The following is an 18,423-nucleotide window of genomic DNA, read 5'->3' on the forward strand; positions in this document are numbered from 1 at the left end:
GATTCTTACCAAGCGGCATTGCTTATCGGAGTTCTGATGAAATAGACAGGGTAAGACATGATGCATGCACCCAATAGCTAGTCACTGCTGAATCGCCCCATCAAAGAAAAAAAAAGTACTCCAGTAAGAAATGAAGAGCTCCAGCATTGAAGTTTAAAGTAAGCTTCCTTCAAAGATCACATTGTAATCCAAGGCAGATCAAGCACAAGATCCCAGACTTTCGTACTGCTACTTCCATAATGACCACATATGTACTGGCTCCATGAACCACCACGAGTCCATGACCAAGGTAAGCTAGCTCCCTACCTCTTTTGTGGTAAGCTAAGGTTCTAACCCTACTTGATGTACTGTGACACCCACTTGAACCCCTCCCCGTACCCCATCTTGCGGACGATGCTGCACATGAACACCTCCAGGGTACGGACATTGGACTCGCCCAGGTTAACATTGCCCTTGCCAGTGGTGAAGTTACTCAGCCCCATGTGGTACCGGAGCTCCTCCTCCGACGCAGCATAAGGGATGTCGATCTTGTTCCCCAGGATCAGGAAGGGTACGGTGGCCAGAGAGTCGTCCGAGAGGAGGGCGTCGAGCTCCTTCTTTGATTCAGCAAACCGCTCCTTGTCGTAGGCATCCACAAGGTACACCACTGCATCCACCTGTTCAGATTGAAAAGGGGACGGTTCAGCAAACAGATGTTGAAACTTGAAAGCACACACATCCTGGTCCACCAGGTGTTCACGGTAATCAGGTGAATTAGGAAGTCTGGATTTGACCATGAGCAATATAGAAGTAGCTATGCAAAATATGCAGCAGGAGTAATAAGCATAAACCAACAAACCAGACCCCCTAAGGAATAAACCTCATCCTAGGATATGTTTCATCAGTCACAGGATCATTGCATGATTTGGGAAGATGACAACATTCCTATCTAGAAAACCAGTTGTCAAACCATTGCATGCTTCAAACCAAAGAATTACTGCCACATATAAAGTTAGAACCTAATAAAGCTCTATTTATGAAACCATTTCCCAAATCCAAACACCATGTTAATACCCTGAACCTTCTAAGGTTGAATTTTGACATTCAGAGCCTGACATATCTGAAGTGGAGGGAAGAAATTTGTTTTCTCACAAGAAAATCTAGCAATTGTACCTTGTAACATAAAGAATTTAGTAATGGTGTAACCGGGAAGTCCTCTCCCTATGAAGATGCTCACAAGGGAAGATGTATTTAATGCATTTCTGTCAGGCACTCCTAGTTGCCTCGCATACCTAAATCTGTCATCTTCTGTCAGGAATTCACACTTAATTTTTTATTTGCAGGCTTTTAGTTAATTTGCAGTTTATTATTTGGACTTTCTAGGGACCTAATTTGCAGTTTCTTATTTGGACTTTCTATGGACCTCATCCATCCTTGGATTGGATCCCTATCTATACCTCCTTCCACCATGAAACCTTTTTAATCCTCTTCCTCTTTACCTAGAGCAAGAAAAAATTCCATATTTCCTACCAAGTTCCAGGGAACTCCAGACACTAGTTCAAATGTTTCTCTATATTGGCATACAGTCACTTTATAAAGCATTTATAATATTACAGAAGAATATCCACTAATCCACTAAGCCAACTCCACCACCTCATAGAACAATAGAAAACTAAAAAAGGCATACAGATGAGAAGAGAAGGATGTTAGTTGCAAGAAGGTATATGCTTGGACAAAGAAAAACAGAGAAAAAAATCAGAAGTCCAGACTAACACAATTTCAAAGATCATAGTGTCTAAAGACCATCGCAGATTTCCCATCTCCAAAAGTTCATATCTATATATATGTATCAATATATTAGATGGCTGCACCAAGGTAGCATAGCATATAGTGGTGGGCAATCAGCTACTTGCAGCCCTGCCCTTATGCACTAAGCTCCACTGACCAACTTGATGAAAATTTGGTAATACACAACAGGTGTTGCAAGTGGGACCAAAAGTAACATCCAACATATTCTAATGTCCTCTGATAATGACATCAACTAAAAAATTTATGGCTAGAGAAGACACACAGCTACCTGTACTTGTCAATTTCAGAAACAAGCTAAAGAAGTACAAAATGGAAAAATGCTGAGATCTCCAAACATCACACCCACAGGAGAAGAACGTGTTATGCAGTAATCATGAAGAAAAACAAAACAAAAGGATGAAGAAAAAGGTAGGACCTTGGCATAGTAATCCTTCCACACACGGCGAGCGATCTGATGTCCTCCCAAATCAAATGCCTTGAACTTGATCTTTCCGATACTCAGCTCTTCAGAAGTTGGATATTGTGTAGGCTGATGCTGAACCAATCTCTGCCAGAAGGAATGCAGATCCCAAATACGAACTTCTTCAACATAGAAGTGTTAAACTATAAACTGCATAGAATTCTCCTTTGCTATCTGCTTAACTTCAGGACATACAGTTCTTCAGCAAGACCGAACCAATTTTAATGACAAGAACAAACACAGAGTAATAGTTCTAAAGTTGAAGTCCTTTTTTATTTACACCTCAAAAAAGTCCTTTTTTTTATTTTTGAGCAACCTAAAGTTCAATTTCTGACAAATTGTAGATTCTCCAGATAAGCATGTCAACCAGATCAAACTGAAACAAACAACCTTTCCCCATAATTTGCAGCCTAGTATTCCTGAAAATCGACATGGAACCTTATGCCCAAATAACTGAAAGAAGCAGAGCATTCCTCAATAGCACATGGAACCTTTGCAGGTCTAGCAATCAACCTGGTATCCAGTGCTCAGAGAAAGGCTTAGGCCATATGGAAGAAGGCAACCCAGGTAAAGTAAACAAATTACTTGTTCCAAATCCTCACCAATGAGGCTACTGTTTTTAGCCGTTGTCTATCCAGAGTGCTATTAGACCGAATCCAGAAAAAGTTGGGGGGAACTGGGATATGATAGAATTGTCATCATTCCTAAACTTAGACAAAGGGCACACTACGCCATGCACTTGAATATTCTATTGAATTACACAAGGGCCGCACCTCCAATTGTGGCATAAAAAAACACCCAGAACACTCAACCCTTCAAATGAACATCTATTGGCACAAAACTAAAATTCGAGTGGAAACAATAGCCTTGACCCTACATAAACGCGCGTGCATAGACATATATTCACGCTTAAGGCTCTGCAAATTTTACTCCAGAAACAATATAAACACTATTCCCCCTGGAACTGCACGGACTTAAGTAACACATCCGGATCCACCAGATCATCAGAATTCCCCCAAACCTCGCCGAAGTCAAAATTAAGGTCGTTTCAAATCGAAACAGCACCCTAAATTCCCACAAAGCAGCGACCTTTGAGCTCAAAGTAAACATCTTTTTTCCCCCATCCAACCATCCCCGGAAGAACTAACACACACCAGTAGTTTGGAAAGGGACAGGAAAAAAAAAGGAAGTGATTTTGTCTCGACCTCGTCCTTGAGCATGTGCAGGAGCGTGGTCTTGCCGGCGTTGTCGAGGCCGAGGAAGAGGATCTTGGCCTCCTTCTGCCACAGCCCCAGCGACGCCAGCACCCCGTAGAACCAGTCCACCAGGAACATCTCCTCCCGCCCACTCGATCGCCGGACGACGCCGGAGCACTCTCCCTCGCCGGAGGATGAGGCGGCGGCGGCGGCGGCAACGAGGAGGGAGGAACTTCTAACGGATCTTGGCGAGGAGTACCCGCGGCGGAGGGCGGCGAATGGTGACGTGGCGCCCCACCCCGCCGCTGCGCGGGGATCATATGCGAGGAGGTCCGAGAGGATGACAGATGGGGTCGGGCGCATGGTGGGACCCGGTTGACAGAGGGGGCAGGTGGTGGACTGGTGGTTGGTTGGTTTGGAAATGATACCGCGGGGGCGCACGCGGATTTGTGTGCCTGACTGTATTTGTACGTATACGTACATGTGTAAAGGTACGGTTTTCAGTTGCAGCAACTGTACATATTTGAATTTTTTTAACATCTGTTATCGTTCTATTCGACTGGCTGTGGCTGGTGTTGATTTAGAAAAGTACTACTGGCTAGCTGGTGGCTGGTGCTGATTTGATGTTAGAGAAAAACACTGTTGCTGATTGCCGGCAGAACAGACACCCTGTTCGCTGTGCTGGTACTGGAGGCTGCTGCTGGAGTGGTGTAAGAGAAAAACACTGCTGGCTGATTAGTGGCTGGAGGCTGCTGCTGGAGTGGTGCTGGTGCTGGAGCAGAACAGGTGAGAGTGGTTACAAAATAAATGCTTGTTTAAAAGAAAATGAGATCAGAGCTACTTTTGCTCACGGCGGAAAACATGTTTTGCATTATGGCACGGAAAACTATGGTAGGTACAAGTTTATTTTTAATGGGTAAAAATAATGGTTGGAATTGAACTTATTCCTCAAATTCGATATTGTATGTATTATTTCCGTTAGAGGAAATATAAAATTTTACAAGGCGGTGCTTCTTAGGTCTTCTCCAGTGCCCAGTGGTGGGTGCGGTGCATGCAGAGAAAAGAAGAAAGATCTTTTTTTTTAATCGCTCATCCTCCTCTAATGGTGTTAGGCTTGACCGCAACTTTCTTCTCTCTTGTCTCTCACATCGCGATTTCTTTTTGTCTCACGGACAATTTTTTTAATCGCGAGGAATCGAACTCAAAATAGGCTTCGATGTTTCTCTCTCTCCTCGGAAGGTGTGCTTGCTCCAATGCTCCAGTCGTTGCCCGTTGCCACCTAGGATGTGGGCGCGGCCACTAAGGAGGCCTTAAAGATATCAACGATTGTCAACCACGAGGTTGAAAAGTTGATCGGCAAGGGCAGCTTTTTTTACGGCAAAAAAAAAATTAGGTCTTGGTTAGATGCATAAAGTTTTGGGTGTAAAGCACTGTAGTATTTTTGCTTGTATTTGGTAATTATTATCCCGCCATGGATTAATTAGGCTCAAAAAATTCGTCTCGTAAATTATAGACAAACTGTTTAATTAGTTATTTTGTTTAGCTACATTTAATACTTCATACATACGTTAAAAAATTTGATGTGATGGGAAATCTTGTAAAATTTTGGAATTTTAAAGGGAACTAAAAAAAGGCCTTACAAATCTGTCGCCATCTTTCTAACTACTTTTACTATCCTTGCATCACCGCATTATTACTGATGGTACTGCATTGACAAAACCACTACATATTCATAATGCCATCGGCGGCTCCAATCTCATCAGGCCATTATACCGTCTTCAAGAACAAAAAAATAACAAATTTAAAATGGTCATAAATACTAATCAATAATTCCCGTACCTTATCGGAAAAAACAATTCCCGTACCTATTAGCAGCACCAATACGTTTTGCAGTTATACATCTACTTGTGCTAACATCAAAATTACCTCTGTATCCTTTTTCTCATTCACTAACTGCCGGCAATAATTATGATTATATTCTCCTAGTGTTGTTTGCAGTTCAGTTTACATGTTACCGACAGTAATTTGGCCTTGTTTATAATTCTTTCTCAATAGCCAGGACCCTTTTAGCCTAATTGAAGCAATCGCCAAAGGGTTACTGATCAAACAGCTGACTGTTCCTTTTTGAAAAATGTTGGCTAGATTATTGGTTTATAATTGCTGGTGCAGACGATTGGGCGTCTAAAAGACTAAAGTGAGACACTACTACTGTTTGACTACGACAAGCTTGAAATCAAATGGAGGCCGGCTTCTTCCGTGCTCTGCAAACATGGAGGTGTCAAAAACTACACGGTCGTATTATTTTGATTTGTCTTGCATGCAGATATCTGTTTAGAATGTGTGAAATTCTGGCATGAAATTTAAACAACACCAAAAGGGATTGGCTGCACGGCATTAGACATCCATGCTTCGGTTCTCATACCTCAGTCGACCATGCTGGATGATAGCATCAACTTTCTCTGAATCTACTTGTAATCTTTGTAATTATCTGTCTCGGTATTAATAAAGTTCAGGCAACCCCAGGGTTTGCCGTAGTTTCTTTCAAAGAAACTTAGTTCAACCATGCGTACCCACACAGCCAACTACAGATGAAGTTCAGCTCGACAGTAAGCTCGATGACGACTAAATCCTAAAACCTACTTTGCTGATTCTTTAACATCAGACATTTCGGACCTCTGCTTAGTTTCATCCAAGCTTCATTCTAGTCAACCATGCATACATACACAGCCAGCTACAGAGGAAGTTCTTCCAACGGTAACTGAGCTCGATGATGACATGGCAAGTTGGCAACTAAATCCTAAAATCTCCTTCACTGAACAGTACGAAATAGGTGCTGTGGTAGCTGAGGTACCCCAGCATCTTCACCTCCCGTCAATCTACCATCCCTTGGCAATGGATGGCGCTTGGAGGTATTGTTTCAGCTAGCACCATCCCAGCTAGCGTCATGGTTGGTCGCGTGTACCAACGGAGACGCCGTTCCAGTAGCTAGCGATCGGGTGGTGGACGCGCCCACGAGCCAGCGGCACGTCACGGCGCGACACGGTGCGTCACGGCCACGGCATCGCAGCACGTGTTTCCGGGAAGATAGGATCTTCTAGTTATCCAATTCGGGTTGTTAGGATTTGAAATTCAAAGTAGTTTGGATTCTTGTATAAAACTACAACTCTTGAGAAGTAAAAGGATAGCCAGAGATAAGAGTTATCTCTCTCGCTCTTTGGGCCTCTCGCCCCTCGCTCTCTGTTTCGACGCCGAATGCCAGGACGGCGTCGAGATCTTGCCTGCGGCGAAAACCACGCCCACGCCCGCCCACCAGCCACAGCTACAACCTACGCAACCCCGGCGCCCACAACAATCTGGTATCAGATATGTCGGGTGCGATCTCCGGCGCCTCCACCACCGCTTCCACTGCTGTCTCCACGGCCGCTTCCGCCGCCGCCTCCGCCGCTGCTTCAGCTGCCGCTTCCGTCGCTGCTTCCATCGCCGCCTCCGTTCCGGCCGCTGCGTCGACCGTCGCCCCAACTATGGCGGTCGGGGTGGGATCTCTCGACAGTCTGACGACGGCGATCTACGGGCTTCAGCGCCAGATGAGTACGTTCGCCACACGCCTAGCCACCATTGAAGGCCGTGGAACGCCATCCGCCGCTGGATCCTCCTTTGTTCCGCGGTCCCTGCCGTTCGGCATGCCCGGCTATGGATCATCGTCACTGTCTTCCACCATTGTACACACAGCGCCTGCCTCTCATCCCCTGCCCATACACCAGATTCCTTTCCCCCACTCGTCGTCGCCCATCCCTACCATGGGCGGCGCACCACCTCCTCCCCCGCCACCGGGTGGTGCTCCACACCTGCACCAGGATGAAGATGCTGCCGATGATTTGGAAGTTCCCCGGTTCCATAAACTCACGTTCCCAACTTTCGACAGCAGATCCGATCCGCTTGGCTGGCTCAACAAGTGTGAGCACTTCTTTCGTGGTCAGCAGACCCGGGAGAACACGAAAGTTTGGCTCGCCTCCTTCCACATGACGGACGTCGCCCAACAGTGGTACGATATGTTGGAACGGGATGCCGGCGGCATCCACAACATCCAGTGGCTGGTGTTCAAGGAGCTGTGCCAGCAACGTTTTGGTCCAGCGCTCGGCACGAACCACCTCTCCGACTTGGCGCGTCTTCCGTTCCAGGGCACCGTCGACTCCTACATCGAGGCGTTCCAGCAGCGCCTCTTCCACGCGGGCCACCTCATTCCGTCCCAACAAGTGCAGTTGTTCACGGGGGGCCTGCCGAATCAGATCCGAGTGGATGTGGAACTTCAACACCCGCAAGATCTCCAGCGCGCCATGTGCCTTGCCCGAGAGTATGAACGTCGAGCAGCTTCTATGGCGATTGCAGCAGCTCCCCGGCCACCTCGCGTTCCAGCACGCGCCAACCCACAGCAGATGGTGTCCGTGGCTGCGGCGTCTCCGGCACTTTCACCTGCCCCAACTACCAATCCAACACCGCCCTCCCGACAGTTTCGTCGCCTGACACCGGCAGAGATGGCAGATCGTCGGCGCCAGGGTCTCTGTTACAACTGCGATGAGCAGTATGTGCGTGGCCACAAGTGCCAGCGCCTATTCTATCTTGAAGTTTCAGACTTCGATGAGGAAGCAACGCCGGAGGACCTCTTGGATGCAGCAGTGGACGAGGAGCCTCTCATATCGATGCACGCCATCTCCGGCATACGCACTGCGGACACAATGCAGATGCGAGTGTCTATGGGCAACTATGAGTTCACCACGCTTCTGGACTCCGGATCCACCTGCAACGTCATCAGCCGAGCAGCTGCAGCGCGTGCACGAGTTCAGTTCCATGACAGCAACGGCGCACAAGTGATAGTGGCAAACGATGACCGAGTTGCTTGTGCCGGCCTCGCCCGTGACCTGGAGATTCAGATCGCCGGTGAACGCTTCACCATCGACTGCTACACCATACCTCTGGATTGTTACGACATGGTGCTGGGCATCCGCTGGCTGCGCACTCTGGGACCGATCCTGTGGGACTTCGACGATCTGGTCATGTCCTTCCGACACCATGGCCGCCGCATCCTGTGGAAGGGCACTGACATTCCACCCACAGGTCGCCTACATGCAGTGCGTCCATCGGAACCTGATCTTCTGGAACGCCTACTGGACATCTACAGCGATCTGTTCGTGGAGCCATCGGGCCTTCCTCCTCCCCGGCATTGTTTTTCACCGCATCCACCTGGAACCGGGCACATCCCCGGTCGCGGTCAGGCCCTACCGCTATCCCCGATTGCAGAAGGATGAACTTGAGAAACAGTGCATTACAATGTTGAAACAAGGCATCATTCGGCCAAGTGCCTCGCCGTTTTCTGCTCCGGTGCTGCTCGTGAAGAAACAAGATAGTTCCTGGTGCTTCTGTGTTGATTACCGTGCACTCAATGACCGGACAGTCAAGGATAAATTTCCTATTCCCGTCGTGGAAGAACTCATTGATGAACTTCAGGGTGCACGTTTCTTCACTAAACTGGATCTGCGTGCTGGCTATCATCAAGTTCGCGTCCATCCAGCAGACATTGAGAAAACCGCTTTCCGCACACACCAAGGACACTTTGAATTCCTGGTTATGCCCTTCGGTCTTTCAAATGCGCCAGCAACGTTCCAACGCCTCATGAACGCCGTGCTCCAGCCGTTCCTTCGCAAGTTTGTCTTGGTGTTCTTCGACGACATCTTGATCTACAGCCGGTCATGGAGTGAACACTTGCAACATCTCCGGACTGTCTTTGACACCCTGCGCCTGCATCAACTGAGAATCAAGCGCTCGAAGTGTGCCTTTGCTACAGAGTCCGTTGCTTATCTTGGCCATGTTATATCATCTGCTGGAGTGGCCATGGATGGGGACAAGGTGAAGACCGTGGCTACATGGCCACGACCACAGTCAGTTCACAGTCTCCTAGGGTTCTTAGGATTGGTCGGATACTACTGGCGCTTCATCAAGGATTTTGGCAATTTGGCGGCACCCCTCACACAATTGTTGAAGAAAGAGGCCTTTATCTGGACAGATGCCGCGACGACAGCCTTTCATGCCCTAAAGGAGGCACTGTCCACTGCACCAGTGCTACATCTCCCAGACTTCTCCAAGCCATTTCAGGTAGATTGTGATGCTTCGGGGTCAGGCTTCGGCGCAGTGCTTCATCAAGGAGCAGGACCGTTGGCGTTCTTCAGCAAACCCTTTGCTGCACGGCACCTGAAAATTGCCGCTTATGAACGAGAGCTCATTGGCTTGGTACAAGCAGTTCGACATTGGAGACCTTATCTTTGGGGCAGGTGATTCGTCGTGCGTACAGACCATTACTCCCTAAAGTTCATGCTAGACCAAAGGCTGTCCACAATGCCGCAGCACCATTGGATCAGTAAACTCTTTGGGTTTGATTTTTCAGTGGAGTATCGACCTGGGAAACTTAACACAGTCGCGGATGCACTATCAAGGAGGGAACCAGCTCCAGCACAAGTGGCAGTCATGTCGGGCCCTACATTCGCCTTCTTCGACGACCTCCGGAAAGAGTTACAGGAGGACGCGACTCTACGCCAACTACGCGACAGCATCACTGAAGTACGCGGCGCGCCGTGGCGAGTGCAGGATGGTCTGATCCTTCGTAGCAACCGGGTGTTCATCCCAGCAACTTCGTCCGCGCTTGCTACTGTCCTTCAACTCACACACACTATTGCCCATGAAGGCATCCAAAAGACACTCCAGCGCCTGAGAGCGGATTTCGTGATCGACGGCGATCATGCCCTCGTCCGTGATCATGTCAGGGCCTGCTCCATCTGCCATTGGAACAAGACTGAATCCTTGCATCCCGCAGGACTGCTGCAACCTTTGGAGGTTCCAGCTCAAGTTTGGACGGACATCTCCATGGACTTTGTGGAGGGCCTGCCCAAGGTGCACGGGAAGAGCGTCATCCTCACCGTCGTCGACCGCCTATCAAAGTACGCTCACTTCATTCCATTGGGTCACCTATACACAACAGCTTCAGTGGCACGTGCCTTCTTCTCTGAAGTGGTGCGCCTCCATGGCTTCCCGGCTTCAATCGTCAGCGACCGTGATCCCGTGTTCACTGGGCACGTCTGGCGTGATCTGCGCCGGCGTCCAGCTTCGAATGAGCACGGCCTTTCATCCACAAACGGATGGCCAATCGGAGGCAGTCAACAAGACCATCGCTATGTACTTGCGATGCATCACTGGCGACCGACCGCGCGCTTGGCTTGACTGGCTTCCGTGGGCAGAGTATTGTTATAACACTGCTTACCACTCGGCGTTACGCACGACTTCGTTTCAGGTTGTATATGGCAGGCCTCCACCGGCGATCCTCCAGTACAACGTCCACACTGCGCAGACGGCGACGGTGGACACGTTGCTCCAGGAGCGCGACGCGTTCACCGCCGACGTTCGGGAACGACTACTGCAAGCTCAAGCTTACACCAAGATACACTACGACGGCCACCACCGCGACCTCGTCTTCAACGTCGGCGACTGGGTGTGGCTCCGCCTACTTCACCGACCAGCGCAATCTCTCGTCCCAGGGCGGCGTGGCAAGCTCAGCCCACGCTACGCTGGACCGTACCAGATACTGGACCGCGTTGGCGATGTGGCGTATCGGCTTTGTCTACCTGAAGGTGCTCGCATCCACGATGTCTTCCACGTCGGCGTCCTGAAGCCGTTCCGAGGAACACCACCTGCAGCAACCAGGGGCGGAGACAGGGGGCGGACAGGGGCCTGCCCCCTGGTCCCCAAATCTACATTAGAAATTTAAATTTTGATTAAATTTTTATATAAATTTATATGGTTGGCCCCCCCTAACAATGAAAAAATTAACTTCCTGGCTCCACCCCTGGCAGCAACACCGCCTCTTCGTCCACTACAGCACGGCCGACCACTCCAGACGCCAGAGGAGGTGCTTAAAGCCCAGCTGCGCCGCGGCGTGTGGCACGTCTTGGTGCGCTGGGCAGGGCTGCCCACGGCCGAGGCCACTTGGGAGCCAATCGATGCGTTCCGTGAAGCTCACCCTACGTTTCAGCTCGAGGACGAGTTGTTCGTCGACGGGGGGAGAGATGTTATGGTTGGTCGCGTGTGCCAACAGAGACGCCGTTCCAGTGGCTAGCGATCGGGTGGTGGACGCGCCCACGAGCCAGCGGCACATCACAGCGCGACACGGTGCGTCACGGCCACAGCACCGCAGCACGTGTTGCCGGGAAGATAGGATCTTCTAGTTATCCAGTTCGGGTTGTTAGGATTTGAAATTCAAACTAGTTTGGATTCTTGTATAAAACTACAACTCTTGAGAAGTAAAAGGATAAGAGTTATCTCTCTCGCTCTTTGGGCCTCTCGCCCCTCGCTCTCTGTTTCGACGCCGAACGCCAGGACGGTGTCGAGATCTCGCCTGCGGCGAGAACTACGCCCATGCCCGCCCACCAGCCACAAGCTACAACCTACGCAACCCCGGCGCCCACAACATCCTCAGCCTTCCAGCTCTCTTCAGCTTGACATCTCTTTCTGCAAAAAAAAATATGCCAGTTATACTTCTCACATAAAGCATGTACAGAAAAAAAGGAACATACAGTTAGCGCATCAACCTCTTCTTTGGGCAATGCAGTGTGCAGCCCTTCTCGCAATGTTCAACTTCTCCATATTGCTCCAACTGATGCTGCTCACTAGCACCTGGTTCCTGGTTTGCCTTCGTGTATTTCCTCTTCCCGGCTCCTTGTTTCGACAACGGTGCCAACAGCTTGAAACCAGGGTCCACTTGAGGCCACTGTGACTTGTCTGGCATGGGTGGAACCATACCACTATATGCGGCCCTAAATCTCTCTACAGAATAGTAGTCATGGACAAAGGATTCGATGTCTGCATCTGTCTCTGTAGTAATCCAAGCCAGAGCATGAAGGCAGGGCTTCCAGGTTAGTTGCCACTCTCCACAGCTGCAGGTGTGCTCGTTCAAGTCCACCACGTGCCTCCACGGCATCATGTCCTGAGAGTTGCCTGAAACTTCACCAGTCTGCAACCCACACCTACAGACCTTGATGTTTCTCAAACTTGCTGTTTCTGCATTAAGTTGTTGAATAACTGCAGGGAGAATATTGCCAGAGAGCTTGCTCCCATGACTTCTCGTGTACCACACCTCCATTGTCATCTGCCTCAACCTATCAACAATGTCAACCAAAGGCATGTCCTTTATGTTCATAGTCCATTCATCGTAACTTTCAGCTAGATTCTTATCATGAAAGCCCATGCCTTCATCTGTGGAAATAGCTAATCCTGGTAGATGGCCAATAGCCTTCTTCAATTGTTCCATAAACCAAGTCAAGTTAGCATTTGAATCGGAGTCGAAAATGGCCCATGCAACAGGGTACATCCAATTGTGACCATCAAGGGCACAAGCACATGCTAATTTCCCCGAGTACATACCATCCAAGTCCGTGAATTCAAGAGCAATTTCAGGTCTACAGCCATTTTTGAAGCCATCTATGCATGGCTGCAAAGCAAAGAAAAGTTTGTCGAAGTGCACATCAGCTCCACACGTCTTGGTGGAAATATCCACTACTGAACCTGGAGACCTGGAAAGAAGTGCAGCCCTGAAATTGTACAATATCTGAAAATTGTCTTCCCAAGACTGAAAAACCTTGTTCAGCGCTTTCTGCCTTCCAGCCCATACTGTGGCATAGCCAACCTCAATATTATAGACCTCCTGCAGTTTGCCTTGCAACTCTTTTGCTCCAAGATCTGGATTCTCCCTCAACCAACCAACAACCCTCTGTGCAACCCATTTTTGAGATGCCATTGAGGTAACAAGGTTACTAGAAGACATACAATTATGCTCTGCAGGCATCATGGTAATCTGCAAAATAGCAAACACAAAACAAATTAAATAAATTACACAAGCTAAGCAAGTTAACGAGTTAGGCAAGTTAGAGTAGTACCACAACAGCTGGTAGGCCCCGCAATTTGCGAGCCACAATTCTCCAGGGACAGCCTGTTGCCTTGCACTCAGCTCTATACCTAGTCTTATCAGTCTTCACTTTGTGCACCTGAAACCCCTTGTTTATTCCATACAGTCTCAGTGCCATCCTGAAGTCCTCCATGGTAGGGAAATATTCATTTACCTTGATTCTTGGATTTTCCTTGTCATACACAATGTTGAGTTTAAAATCTGTGTTACCGTCAACTGGAGTTTGTGCAGCAGCAGTGTCAGCATACAAAATAGGCTCCACCTTGAGTTCCTCACTTTGATTTTTCCAGGCTGCTTCTTGAGGGTCGGCTTCATCCCTCTGTCCAATATCCACAGAGACCACCTCATCATCCACGAAAATATCCTCTTCATCCATCAAATCACAATCCGAATTTCCCTGAGGTGGCACACAAGGACTATGGCTATCTTCTGCATGGGATTCCTTAGCATTAGCAGCTGATGGATGCAACTTCTTTGCATCAGCACCTGCTGTGTGCGACTTCTTTGCATAATTACCTGCTCTCTGCAACTCCTTCACATGAACACATCCTTCCTGTGAGTATGCCTTCTTCCTGCATGCCAATATGAAATATTCATTGCTATAGGCTAAGCTCAAGTTGGAAACAAAACTTTGAAGTGGGAACACTGTCACTATTCATTCTAGTGACCAATGCAAAATGCACCCATCTTCTGAGATATGGGACTTCAAACTGTGCGCAAATGAAATATATAAGATGAAAATTCCATTGCTCGCACAATACAAATGGTACATCAGACTACAAACAGCAACCCCCTCCATTGTACTAGCAATACCATGGGAGCTAGATCATCACTACTTTTCAGACAAGCAGCAACCAGCAAAAGTTATACTAGGACAATAAGCTGCCTTGGACACTTTGATGTAAAGACAATGTCAAAATTAATAATGCCACGTAGCATCAGAACCATCGATAATATAAAGATAAGCTCTATACTGCTAATGACAAAGGCAAACCGCGGTATAATGCTTGTGAGCTGTTCAGGAAAGACATGTTCTTACTCCAGTTCCTGTTGAGGTGCATCAAAGAAACCCCTATTCATCTCTGCATCAGGAGTTTTCAGAACTTCGCTTAGCTCCACCATCATCATGGTGTGTTGTGTCATGTCCTCCTAAAATCAAATTTCAAAAGTTTAATGCTCTCAAAAATTCAAGTAAATAAGGTAAGGAAAAACTTATACCCCATCGCACGTTGTTAAGAACGACCCTTTCCTACTTATATCTAGAAGCACTGACACTAAAGCAAGCATCAAAACTGATATGCTCATTATAAATAAAAGGTAAAAATCATGTGGTTACTCATTCAAGCCCTCTATCGAATATCGATACCCAAATGACAAGTTGGCATCCAACTACTCAAGTTATCATGGGGAACGCATGGTTAGCTCACAACTGGATGATAATAATATGAGAAACTAAAATTGAACTTGCAGGCTTGCAGCAACTTGGTCACAGGGTACACAATTCCATTTGTTTTATACAAAATGCAGAACCGGTAAACCATGAATCCGACTGTCCCGCCCCGATGAGCGGCAAATCGCATACGGCATACTAGCATCAATGAATTATCACAAATTCACAATTCACCGTTTCATACAGCAGCAATTGATGTAAACCGCATTACGATTTCCCAGAAGAAGGATGGCGAGAACATCGGGAGGGGATCGGAAGAGGAAGGGAGACGAATACCCACGTTGGAGTCGATGGTTCCGTCGCTGTTCAGCGACTCCGGCACCCCGTCCGGCGGCGCCACCATCGACGACGGCCGCATCCTCCGCATTCGCCCTCCAAATCACCAACCGTTGCCGCCACCCACCGTGGCCCTCGCGAGCCCCGAACCCCAGAGGCTTCGGGCTCACCGGAGTCGCTCTATCCGCCGGGGTTCTCACCGGAGATCCGGGAGTGTCGCCGGCGCCCACGGCGATGGCGAGGGGTTTTTTTTTCTTCTTTTTAGGAGAAGAGAAGAGAAACACGAGATTGTCACGTGCTACCGTATTTTACCTCTATGACGAAACTGCCCCTGCCCCTCCTCCTCCAGCCTCCTGCCGGCGGCGCCGCCACCCAGCTCCGATCTTTCCTGCCACCCGCGCGCCGCCTCGCGGCGATGTCGGCGGAAGCAAAAACGGCGCCGGTGAGCGGGGAGTACCCGTCGCCGGTGTCCCCGCCCTACCCGGCCGCCTCCAAGGACGTGGAGCTCCGGCGCGCCATGACCGCCTCCGCCCGCTCCGCCGTGCTCGCCTCCGCGGACGTCGTGTTCGAGGACGAGTGGCTCGCGGTCGTCAACAAGCCCGCCGGAGTCTACTGCGACGCCGTCCTCACCGCCCTCCCTCGCTCCGCTGCTTCAGGTGAGAAGGAAAAAGTTATCCCTTCTGAGCTCTGAGAAGGTCTCGCTTGTAAACTTTGGAGATTACTAATTAGGGAGAATTACAGTGAAGAATACATTTGACAAAATGTCAGTTTTGTTTTTTGTCACTGGTATGAAACAAGCTGAATTTAAGCATTGATTGTCAAAAGATCCAAACTCATACAGTGTGATCTGAAATACGGTAGTGTCATAATTCCTACTAGTAATAGCGAGTGTCCGTACTGAAAGTATAACATGCTATGTACAAGTGTAGACTTGAGCCACCTGCTTGAGAAGGAAAAAGCTTTAGAACCAGTTTCCCTTGTAGAATACTTATTCTGGAACTAGAGTTATGTTCAGTAGATAGATGCATAACAGAAGGGTATAGTTTGCGCTGATATATCATTGTTTAGAACCCTTTGTTAATCTAGGGAGTATTTGGGAGGGCTTATTGTGGCTTCAGCTTCACCTATTTTCCGCAAAATGAGGCATTGTAGTATGAAGCTGTTTTGTAAGCCCTGGCTAAAATGAACTAGAAGCCGAGTGAAGCTTTTTTTTTTTTTTGCTTCACCGGCTTGTGAAGCCGTTTTAGGAGAAGCCCTTCCAAACGTCCCCCTACTTTGCTTTAGTTTCTTATTGTCTATAAGCAATATCAATACAAACTAATGGCTATGGAATTCTACTTAATGTAGGTTGTAATAATGGAACATTTGGGGCTATATAGTTTTATCGTTTAGAATTTGTGTGTGCAGCTCTTCATTTACTCAGGAGGTTTTGGATTGAATACTACTATAATAGTTATTTTATGGAATTTGTTTCTCATCTAGTCTTGAAAACTGTACTGGGTTAGTAGTTAGTTAGTACCCATCTTTAAGGAGCATAGCTGGTACTTTATTTTTTATGCAACTGATGCTATGCTGAGGTGAGGAATCAATTTTGCTGATCAACATTTAAGTTGATCGATGCATAATAACGCCGTAATATTGCTTTTCTATACTTATGATCTAAATTATCAGACCACAAATGAATTATTTATTTGCATTATTATTTTTTTGCCACTCTATATCTAACCATAGGCAAATGTTTTTGTGACTTGCAGGGGACTCGGCCACAAAACCTAACCTTCACCTTGCCAACAGACTGGATCGTGATACCAGTGGGCTCATGATTATTACCAAATGCAACAAAGTTGCAGGGAAACTAGTAAAGGCATTCACGGATCATAAAGTCAAGAAAACTTATCTTGCACTCTGCGTAGGTTGCCCACCAACGTGGGAGAAGATTAAGATATGTTCCGGTCATGGGCGGTCGAAACATGGTGCTTGGCGTGTGTATGCTATGCCTGATGTTGGCAGGTCATTACCAGGGGGCTCTGTTGTAAGGGACATGAGCACACAGTTTGAAGTTTTAGGGGTCAATGGTAAAGGGCAGTTTAGAGAACCCTACAACTTTTACACCGATGATATTGAGTCAATTACTGTACAAGAAAAGGCTGATGACCAGACTAGTAATGATGATGTCAAAGACAGTGTAATTTTGGTTAGAGCCTATCCTCAAAGTGGACGGACACATCAGATTCGTCTACATTGCCAGTATCTTGGGTTCCCGATCAGAGGTGATGTTAAGTATGGCGGGGTCATTGAGTGGAATGGCTTAGAGTTCGATGGCCATGCACTGCATGCAGAGAGCTTGTCATTTGTACACCCTGTCACTGGATTGCCCGTCACATTCCAGTCACCTACCCCTTCATGGGCTAAAGATTTTTATCTCAACAATGGAATAAAGTTCCCTTGATCTTATCTGCCTATTGTGATACTCAATGCTCCAGTTGACCCTGAGATATCCACCAAAGGTAGTAACTTTGAACTGCCAAAAGTGTTATGCGGCCCCTTGAAGCTCTGGGAGTAGCAATGGTCACTAACATTTCTTGGGGGGATCTTTATAAAAAATCCTTACTTTATGAATATACTGTCACAAATACTGAGATGATTGTTGCTGCACAGTTTTGACTTCAGAATTTAATCGTAGCATTTGTTCTGCGGAGTTATTGAGTCATTTGTTAAAATATGCCTCTTGTTGCGAGTATGTTAAATTGTAATGTATGCACGCATGTTGTAGCATGGGTTATTCGGTTGTTCAGTAAAATGTACAGAAATTTTCTTAGTAGACCACTCTAAACTGTCAAAGCATCTGTTGGAGATCCTTTCTGGGGGCAGCATTGATGATTGATTAGCGCATTTCACAGCAGGACTGGTGGATGTTCAAATCTGTACATCGTGATTTGGATATTAGAAATACTGAGATGATTGTTGTACCACAATTTTGACTTCTTACTGCAATAGTAAGATTTGTACCAGAGAGATATTGAGATGCTTATTATATTGTTTCAACAATGTATGTACAACACTCATGTTGTACCATGGGATACTCTGTTCAACAAGATACACTGAATATTTGTCACAAAAAAACATCCAGATATTTACTCTTCAAAGGCATACCAGAATGGAATGTTCCAGTAGCTCAAATGCAGGTGCAGTCCGGCATTTTGAGCTAGCTCTTGGTTTGAAATTTGGATGGCCATGTTAGCGAAAAACA

The 18,423-nt window shown here is 47.5% G+C and overlaps 3 protein-coding genes across 6 annotated transcripts; 1 reads left to right on the forward strand and 2 right to left on the reverse strand.

The window, feature by feature from the left end:
- Positions 1–146: 146 nt before the first annotated feature.
- LOC120699779 (GTP-binding protein SAR1A-like) lies at positions 147–3,822 on the reverse strand. The gene is made up of 3 exons (XM_039983854.1): positions 3,454–3,822; positions 2,204–2,335; positions 147–656 (listed from the first exon to the last, which is right to left on the reverse strand). Exons 1-3 carry the CDS (start codon positions 3,805–3,807, stop codon positions 336–338), a joined length of 807 nt encoding a protein of 268 aa, XP_039839788.1. The 5' UTR covers positions 3,808–3,822; the 3' UTR covers positions 147–335.
- A 2,099-nt stretch (positions 3,823–5,921) lies between these two features.
- On the reverse strand, positions 5,922–15,506 carry LOC120699777. 4 transcript variants are annotated; one of them, XM_039983852.1, is made up of 7 exons: positions 15,178–15,506; positions 14,487–14,596; positions 13,964–14,019; positions 13,419–13,873; positions 12,075–13,336; positions 11,955–11,994; positions 5,922–6,388 (listed from the first exon to the last, which is right to left on the reverse strand). In XM_039983852.1, exons 1-7 carry the CDS (start codon positions 15,262–15,264, stop codon positions 6,362–6,364), a joined length of 2,037 nt encoding a protein of 678 aa, XP_039839786.1. In that variant the 5' UTR covers positions 15,265–15,506; the 3' UTR covers positions 5,922–6,361. The 4 variants fall into 4 exon arrangements, with proteins under 4 accessions (XP_039839786.1, XP_039839785.1, XP_039839783.1 ...); XM_039983851.1 differs by having other exon boundaries at positions 13,419–13,876; XM_039983849.1 differs by having other exon boundaries at positions 13,419–14,019.
- Positions 15,457–18,232, forward strand: LOC120699778 (RNA pseudouridine synthase 1). Its single transcript, XM_039983853.1, has 2 exons — positions 15,457–15,829; positions 16,928–18,232. Exons 1-2 carry the CDS (start codon positions 15,490–15,492, stop codon positions 17,620–17,622), a joined length of 1,035 nt encoding a protein of 344 aa, XP_039839787.1. The 5' UTR covers positions 15,457–15,489; the 3' UTR covers positions 17,623–18,232.
- The last annotated feature ends 191 nt before the right edge of the window (positions 18,233–18,423 follow it).

Source organism: Panicum virgatum, chromosome 3K, assembly GCF_016808335.1.
Source record: "Panicum virgatum strain AP13 chromosome 3K, P.virgatum_v5, whole genome shotgun sequence".
NCBI classification, from domain to species: Eukaryota; Viridiplantae; Streptophyta; class Magnoliopsida; order Poales; family Poaceae; genus Panicum; species Panicum virgatum.